This window comes from Nasonia vitripennis, chromosome 3 (genome assembly GCF_009193385.2).
Source record: "Nasonia vitripennis strain AsymCx chromosome 3, Nvit_psr_1.1, whole genome shotgun sequence".
NCBI lineage: Eukaryota > Metazoa > Arthropoda > Insecta > Hymenoptera > Pteromalidae > Nasonia > Nasonia vitripennis.
In genome coordinates this window covers 4,725,483-4,733,989 of record NC_045759.1, presented here as the reverse complement: position 1 = coordinate 4,733,989, position 8,507 = coordinate 4,725,483, and the positions used below count along the sequence as shown (strand labels likewise).

The 8,507-nt window shown below is 45.6% G+C and overlaps 3 protein-coding genes across 7 annotated transcripts in view; 1 reads left to right on the top strand and 2 right to left on the bottom strand.

Moving 5' to 3' along the window:
* Positions 1-146: 146 nt before the first annotated feature.
* Positions 147-2,650, bottom strand: LOC100119930 (U-scoloptoxin(01)-Er1a). Of its 2 annotated transcripts, none has more exons than XM_016983819.3 (4): positions 2,246-2,650; positions 1,375-1,599; positions 716-858; positions 147-415 (listed from the first exon to the last, which is right to left on the bottom strand). In XM_016983819.3, exons 1-4 carry the CDS (start codon positions 2,306-2,308, stop codon positions 325-327), a joined length of 522 nt encoding a protein of 173 aa, XP_016839308.1. In that variant the 5' UTR covers positions 2,309-2,650; the 3' UTR covers positions 147-324. The 2 variants fall into 2 exon arrangements, with proteins under 2 accessions (XP_016839308.1, XP_001603626.1); XM_001603576.6 differs by having other exon boundaries at positions 1,375-1,608; positions 2,246-2,643.
* A 1,602-nt stretch (positions 2,651-4,252) lies between these two features.
* LOC100119898 (yellow-g) overlaps positions 4,253-8,507 on the bottom strand; it is a 46,989-nt gene continuing 42,734 nt past the window's right edge. For 3 of the 4 annotated variants that reach the window (XM_032598033.1, XM_008212142.3, XM_032598034.1), the window contains 3 exons: positions 5,669-6,171; positions 5,174-5,588; positions 4,253-5,082 (listed from right to left, as the gene is read on the bottom strand). In XM_032598033.1, the coding sequence (XP_032453924.1) occupies positions 4,856-5,082; positions 5,174-5,588; positions 5,669-6,157 (1,131 nt within the window). In that variant the 5' untranslated portion in view covers positions 6,158-6,171 and the 3' untranslated portion in view covers positions 4,253-4,855. Of the gene's footprint in view, positions 5,083-5,173; positions 5,589-5,668; positions 6,172-6,282; positions 6,457-8,507 lie in introns of those variants that run through there. The other variant, XM_008212141.4, reaches the window with a different exon arrangement.
* Positions 7,005-8,487, top strand: LOC100119867 (yellow-g2c). The gene is made up of 3 exons (XM_001603523.5): positions 7,005-7,302; positions 7,397-7,652; positions 7,725-8,487. The coding sequence occupies exons 1-3, from the start codon at positions 7,061-7,063 to the stop codon at positions 8,346-8,348; spliced, it is 1,122 nt and encodes a 373-aa protein (XP_001603573.1). The 5' UTR covers positions 7,005-7,060; the 3' UTR covers positions 8,349-8,487.

Sequence of the window (8,507 nt, the reverse complement as noted above, 5' to 3'; positions counted from 1 at the left end):
ATTTTGTATATATGTTGAGTAGCGCAGCTATCGCGTGGATAAGGCACCTATACGAATGCAGCTGACATCCTACTGCGGACAGCGGACATCCCTGGCGCTGCGGTCGCGTAGATTTTGCCGGGAATGTTTGAGTTCGTAAAGAGCTATTTTGTTTCTTCAATTTTTATTGCTCTGTTATGCATACTTACAAACGTTAATAGCCCACTTTACAACTTAAGCTTATTATAATTTTTTGTTTTCGTAGAAAAGTTAGTCCGTGAAGAATATAGATACAATATATTACATTTTCTGTTGAAGCGATTCGGTCGTGTTGTTTAAATTAAATTACAGTACGACGATCCTGAGCCTCTCGCGTCGAAGGTACTCTTTGTGCGCGGGTGGCACGTAGGGATTCGTTTCTGGATCCAAGTTCAAGCTGAAATCACAAGTTGACGAGTTGAAAACAGAATTTATAAATGGATACAGTAGATATCTTGCAGAATACACGAGCAGTCGGTAAAGTAGAAATCGCGCTTGCTTCTTGTGAATTTGTATTTTTAAGTATAAGTTCCACTTAAATCGGAATTTTAACGTCACCAAACGAAAACAATGTTAAATTTAACACGTTGCCTATGCGCTTAAGCTCTGACAGCTAAAACCATTTAAAAACGTTTTAATACGTTCAGCTGTCAAAGTAGTTGTATCAAAAAAAAAAAAAAAAAAAAAAAACACTTACTTGTACAATCTCGGCGCATCGCCGCAATCGACGTTGTACCACCAGTCGCAGTTGAATTCCTTCTGATTAAATATTGTGCCGTTCGCGCACAAGAAAGTCGCGCCTTGATCACCTTCTCGGCCATCGTGACAAACGTGATACACCTGCATTCGGGATTAAACGCAAAAAGCATCAGTTTTCAAATATTTACACGATTATTTAATAATATTTTCACAATCCACATAAAAAATTATTACATTACCGACGAGGCTATCAATTATCGCCGACATTTATCGACAGTCCAGAGAGAAAACTTCTCCACTACGGTAAAACCTATTATTACACTTCCATAAACCCCACAGGCAAACGACAGTAGCCGTAACACAAAACATATGATAATTCCACGATAATTTCCTTCGCATCATAAATTCCAAGAATTATAAGAATGCCTCAATAACAATCTTTCGAACTTTCCAATTTCTCATAATCGCGCGCGCGCGTAATGCACTTTTTCCGCCAATTATTTTAAATGTTTTTTTTTTTTTTTTTTTTTTTTAAAGCGCTAAACTGCGAAATCGCGCGGTGATTATTACGGCTTTGTTATTGAAAGCCTATATACTGTATACCGAGAAACGAATTCGGTCACCCAATTAATACAAAGAAAAAAAAAAAACGCTTACTTGACATCCGGTCTCGACATTGGCATACATTCCAGGGACGGCCGGTACACGGGCGCAGCTGAAGCTCGTCTGGGGTATCTCGTGAAAGAGAGGATAGTCGACCCAAGGGATGCCGGGTATCTTGTTCAGGTCCTGCTTGTTCTTCTCCTGCTTCTTTCTCAGCGTGAAATCGGCTATCGTCTGCAGCAGCCTCACGTCCGACGAGACTCCGACTCCTTGGCTCACCTGTATCGACTGTTTATTGTTTTTTTTTATTTAATATAGAGAAAATACTAGAGTGAAAGTATCGACGAATGCTCGAGTCGATTAAATGCCGGCCATACGATCCTGAATTAATTTATAAATCCGAGGCTAATTGCAGGGAACTCGGTGTAACGCTTATTAGAAAGTGTGTTAGCGCTTTGCGAACTATCAAGGTCATAGGCTCGTATGGGGATTGCGAAAATCAATTAACAAATTCGCTGCAGTAACGACGCTTTTAATACCTTCGTCGGTAATATTTTCCGCGGACAAGTCACAATATCAGCGTATAAATTAAGCGTTGGATTGATAATAGGCGTTCTCGGACTGGAAATCGTTATCAAAACACTGCGGGGATTAGAGCAGGTCTTGTTCGAGTATAAGAGAGCTTAAGCGCCGGTTTCTAAGTATAATGCATAGTACAGTCTCCAATTCTTCGATCAGGAGTGAATTTGCCTCGATTATCGCTTAATGATAAACCGCTGCACCAGCAGCATCGGGCCTTTTCTTCACCGGCAATTAATTTAACCCGACACACCTTCTTCACTCTCCTCTGTTATACACACTGTTATACTCGCTTATACACGACACTATAGTATTGCGAAGAAAAGAAAAAAAAAAAAAATCTTACGTCGACGAGGACGACGACGCAGACGAGCGTAAGGCCGACGACGATCAGCGAATTCGTCCACATGACGAAATATGCATATACTATTCGAGCGAGGAACTGCGACTATATAGATAGCAGTATACACACTACTACTTCTTGCGGCTGCTGTGAAAAACTGGAGCGCACTTGGCCGCTGCGGCTCCCTTAGAGCAACACACTGCGCTATGCGGCCGCTACGGCTACTCGCGAATTATGTCACTATTCGCGAGCGAGAGAGAGAGAGAGAGAGAGAGAGAGACGCGGAGAAAGTGTGTAGCAGGCTCTAGTATACACGTATAGTCGTGTGTATATATGTATATATTGTGTAGAGTCGACGTAAACGCTACCGGTGCAACTTGGTGAACGCATGCACACTGGGCGCTTCCCATTGCTCTTTTTCGAAGGCTTTTGTTCTACAGATGTGGAATATACCCCACTGCTATGCCTATAACAGACGTGCCTTTTGTTGCCCGAGTTCATGGGAGGGATATGCTCGAGCGGAAGCGAATGACTCGCGGCTTCTGATGGATGATTGTTTCGTACGAGTGAGAAGACGCTGCTGATGATGGGAGGATTGTTGTTTCACGGTTGTCGCGCCTTGTGGGAATGGATTGCATGGGCGATTTATTTCAAAAGCTCTGCACTCGTAAATCCGAGTGTTAAAACTTTGCGGAATTCGTCTGGAAACTCGTATACGGAAAGTAAGTGAGTTTCACTGACGATTTGACTTACGTGAAATCCGCAATCGGGATACGGGTCATGTCGATAATCCGTTTACCCGCACGGGTATGTGCTTTAACAGCTAGAAAGCCGCCGACGTTCTTCTTCCCTTTCATCCCTTTTTTCATAGCCACATACGATTTATCTATTGTCATCAGTTTTAATGGCCAGTCTGCGATTTTTAAATCGCGCAACAAGCCGAAAACGATATTGCGAAACAATCTCTCATTGGCAATTTTAAAAATTGACGCGCGTTACGACAGCTATACACTTCGATTCGCCGAGGCAATGTCAAAACTCGGCCGGAACAAAAATTAGATACGATCGCGATCCGAGGGGCGAGATAATCTTCGAGAAAAAATTACGACAGCGGTTAACGTTATTGCAGAGCTAGTTTCGTTCTCCGGAATCGTATAATTGACCTTATGCGTTGTCGATGGAAAAATTGCTTGGCTGAGCGGGATCGACGTTTCGATACGTTGTTTGTAAGATTTTCAGTTTTCCTACAACTGGTGGTTACTCCGTTTTTGTGAAAAAAGACGATTAGAACGTTACTATATGGTTTTTTTCTTGTTCATTTTTAAGATATAGCGACGATTACGGTTGAGCAAAGAACGTTTATCGCTCGATTAATAAAGCCGCGATTATTGTTATAGCCGAGGCAATTTGCGGCATTTTTTCTTAAAACTATAGAATACAGCAATACAGAAGATCGTTGCGTAAATTTAGAAATAATCAATGCCGCAATAATCGAATAAAATAAGTTAACTATCGCTTGGGAGATAATTTGTTTACGTAAGGTCGTTTAAGAGCCGCAAAAATACGCATCTGTCTCGCATTTATCATTCAATGGATCTACTATAATTATGCGTTTATAAACGGAATACGTTATATTGTCAAAGAAAATTGGACCGACTATTAAAGAGATTGCGAAGGAAAATCAAGAATGCGTTATTCCAAGGGATTTTTCTCGTTAGCTAAATAATGGTCTCCAAAGAAGTCCGAAACCAGTTTTTTCGATGTATAGTTCTTGCCGTCGAGACATTTGAAACAAGAAATTTGGCAAACGTTGGTTCGCGTACATGCAGTGTACGAAAAATTTCATAGTATCTGTCTCGTGAGTTTTTTTTCGAAAATCAAACCACTTACATTGCCTTATTATTTTCAAGCGGCTATGCAACTTTCCTTAAGGAAAATTCTCGTCTCCGATGATTGCTTCATCGTTACCTTACCGAGAGAGGCATTTGGATAAAAAAATAAGCCGGGATATTTTTAATTAATTAGAAATTTTATTTACTCGTCGATTCCTCTCGCATCTAGTCTCGCTTAAAGCGTACGTTAGACTGCGAGATCCATGCGGTCGCGAGCCATGTGATTTCGTCGCTTTCTTGCGTACTGTTCCTGATGACACTGGTCAGTTATTGTCCATCGGTTCTTTTTTCGTACTGCAAGGCGATCATTTTTTTCTTTTTCAATAATTATAAAGTCCAAGTCAATCGAGACTCTGGAAAATTTCGAATCGTCTCCACACTACCTCTTAGCCAGTAGATGTTATTTCGAGACATGTAATTTTCATCTTTGGTGTTTCAAAATTACTCGTAAACGTATTGTCTAAGAGCGAGGACACTCGGTCCTCGTGACTAGAATAATCGAACGGCGAACAGGGACAGACTGGCCGGGCAATTTTTCACAAACTAATAGTATACATACAAAAAGACGATCGCAATACAAAAAGTTAGACGATAAGAATTATACAGAGTAGTAACACCGAATAATTTGGAAAACAAAACGTCGATACGCCTGTCAGATAAGTCTTGGATCCCTTTCAATCTCACGACGAATCATTATCATCGTCGCGAGTGTGCGTCTAATTTAGTCCTCGCACGACTTGACCAGAGGATGTAGCGAGACTGAGGCACCGGAGCAGCCGACGGTGTTCTGAATGTAGTCGTGGAAGTTGCTCTCGATGACCCACATGAGTCTCTTGTAACCTGGTACGACCTGCGTTGGTAGTCTGCACTCGTTGCCCTTCTGTACCAACAGGAAGTTCTCCGGCCTGAAGGCCGTGTCCGTGTTCCACATGTACACGTCGGATTGTCCTGAAAAATTAGATCCATCGTCAACTATGTATCGTCAACTTCGTACCACAGAAAAAGATCCCATATCTTCATCTATCGTTCATCAACTCACCCTTGTTTCTGAAGAAGATGGCGCAGCCGTTGTCGGTTCCGAGAAGCACGATCTTGTGCTGTTTGGGTCCGACGTCGACGATGGATCCGTCGATCTTGCCCTTTCTCAGATTGTCAGCCTTGATGCTGAAGAGTCTGCTGGAGCTGAGGTAGGTGAAGTAGAGGACGGGTGTTCCGCAGCTCTTCCTGACCAGTGCGAGGTACAGCACGTCCTTGCGGGAGCAGCCGAGGGTCACTGCCTTAGGCAGAACTACACGGTAACCATGATCACCGGTCACGTTGTACACGATGATGGCCCGTGTAGCAGCGTCGGAGATGTACAGGAAGACCTGGCCGTCGTGGGCGTAGTCGACCACGAGGTACTGCAGACGCGAGTTCGTACTGACCAGTTGGCTCAAGTCGACGACCTTCACAACCTGGTTGTCAGAAGAGAAACGAGAAGGTTTAGTCGATTCGAAGTAAATCTCTCGGTATTCGAAGATATCAATCAACATACCTTGCCGGTCTTGACGTTGATGGCGACGACCTTGGGTGGGCACCTCCTGACAGGCTGCTCCAGAGTGTTGACGATGCCAACGTCGAGCACCCAGAGAATGTCCTGGACGTCCAGTACGATGTCGACGGCGCTCTGAAGCGCGTCGCAGTTGCCTTCCTCCTGGATGGCCCAGCATGGGAACGGGGTGACCTGGGGGTTGCAGCTCTTGCTCTTGAGCGAGGTCACGCCCAGAGTGAAGGGAACACCGGACTTGTAACGCGGCATCGCGACTATGGCCTCGTCCTTGTAGATCTGGGTCCGGGTGGCGATGATGTTGCGCGGAATGTAGCGACCGCTAGACTCGTAGATGTTCTTCGTCGACTGACAGGGCCAGTCGATATTTTGACCTGCGAGGTTGAACGACAGCTCCGGCAGAAGCTGACGGTCGCAGCTTGGACTCGCTCTGGCCGATGCCGCCAGTAACAACGCGCTCACCACCAGTAGCTTCATCTTTGGCTTGTCTTCTGCAGAAAATTCGTGTTTGTTAGAAAGCAGCACTTATTTTTTTTTAAGTTGTGCAAAAGAATCGTTAAATCTATCCGATACCGAACGAACGGTGTATCGCGATGACTTACAAGCTCTCTCTCGGTTCGTCGGACGGTGAACTCGATTATGCGAATTCTTCCTACCGAGTATCACGTTTATATACACTGGAAGCACTGATAATCCTCGGGTATTCCGCGAATGTGTTTAGATGTTTCGCGGCATTGTTTATTGTCGCTTTTCTCGTGTTCATCAGAAAAGCGGCGCTCAGGCACGCCTGATGCGCTCGTCGATCTTTCATTAACGTGTGTATGCGGTTCCGATCGTTTTTTTCCCCTGAATTATTATATAGCCATTCACGAGGAGTCTTCGCTTTCGACGATTATCGAAGAGAGGGGAAGAGATGCAAAAGATGCGGATGTTTTAGATTCGATGTTATAAACAGCGGAGACGATGTGGCGGAAGCGGAAGTGAGGACGATCGTCCATTTCAGTTTCTTTGGCTTTATTGAGATTTTTCAGGTTTCCGCTTTCTGCGGATTTGGAAAGTCGGTTTTGTCTGATTATGTGATGCATTTGCTATCACTCATTTTCGTAAGCTCAGTCTTTTTCTACCGAAGATTCTGTCAATAATAACAAATTCAAGCGAGGCCAAACTAAATAACCGCGCTCACCGAAAACGAGAAAGCAAGAAATAAATAAATACAATGACTAATCACTCGACTCTCCAGAGTGTCATCGAACGCTCGGAAAACGGAAGCGACAAGTCCGCGCAGTCGTTTGTTTTGAAAATGCCGGGTTTCCTCCGTATAAGAGACCGGAACCCCTGGTAAACGAGAGCCAGTTCACAAGATCGGAAGACCGAGTCGAGATGTCATTCGGCTGCGCGAATCTTCTCCTGCTGACGTTCGCAGTAGGTATCGTTATCGCGGGTCAAGAATCGTCTCAAAAATGCTCCGGAAGGAACATCCAGTGGACCGGCGGCAGCAACATCGAGTGGCCCTGTACGGCTACCAAGAATATGTACAAGAGCAGCGGCAAGTACGTCGGTAAGAACGTCATCGCCACTCGAGCGGCTATTTACAAGGACGATGCTTTTCTAGCGCTGCCGAGGTGAGTCTCGTGAATGTTTCTGCGGTTGGCTGCTGCTTGGATGAATGTGTTTGTTTTTTTCTATCTAACAAGCTGGGTCGTTCTCTCGTTGCAGATACAGAGCAGGTGTCCCGGCGACTCTGGCCAAGGTGAGCATGAAGGGCAAGAACTGCCAGGCGAGTCTCAGTCCCTTCCCCTGCTGGACCTTCCAGGAAGAGGGTAATTGCGCTGCTCTTCAGAGCGTCGTCGATATCTTCCTCGACCCCCAGGGTATCCTCTGGGCGTTGGATACCGGTATCGTCAACTCCCTCGAGGAGCCGGTTCGCAAGTGTCCACCCAAGGTCGTGGCTATCAACGTCAAGTCCGGAAAGGTAACACCTCGTACATATACCAAACGACCGGTACAAAGCCTGAAAATAATCTAACACTCTACGATATTCCAGGTGGTGAAAACCGTGGACATAAGTCCTCTCACCAGCCACATATCGCGCCTGCAGTACGTCGTAGCGGACTACAGCAGCGACGGGCGTGTCTTCATCTACGTGGCCGACGCAGCCAGCCGAGCGATCCTGGTATTCGACGTGACCTCCGACAGAGGCTACCGAGTGATCTTACCGAAAGCAGTGACCGACGGCTGTACTCGTCGAGACGTCCTCTATCTCTCGCTGATCCGTCGATCCGACGGCACCAGCTGTCTCCTCTTCACCTACCTCAGCAGCAAGAACCTCTTCTCCATCAAGACTTGTCACCTTCAGAACGGCTCGGCCCACGGAAGAATTCGTAACATGGGACCCAAACGCGACAAGGTCGTGTTCCTCGGTACCGACAACGGAAGCGCCGTGTTCTTCCGGAAAGAGGGCGAGAGCGACGTTTACAGGTGGAATCTCGCCGACTGCACCAGCTCGGATAACATACTGAAGGTCTACAGGGGCGACTCTTGCGCTCTGCCGACCCAGGTCGTTTCCGATTACAAGAGGGGCAGGATGAGGCTGCTGGAGTCGAACTTCCCCGATTATTTTCAGGCTACCGTTGGCTGCGGAGTCAATCACGCTCTCAAACTTCTCTGATCAATCGCCCTTCGCTACTACTGTGCATCTATCATCCCCATCATCGTTTCGACGACCGTTGTATACTCTATGTAAGAGATTTTGTACGAGACACACGTTATTGTTACTTTTTGCTATTAAACACTACTTTATACGATAATCGCTCTTTCCGAGCCGTTC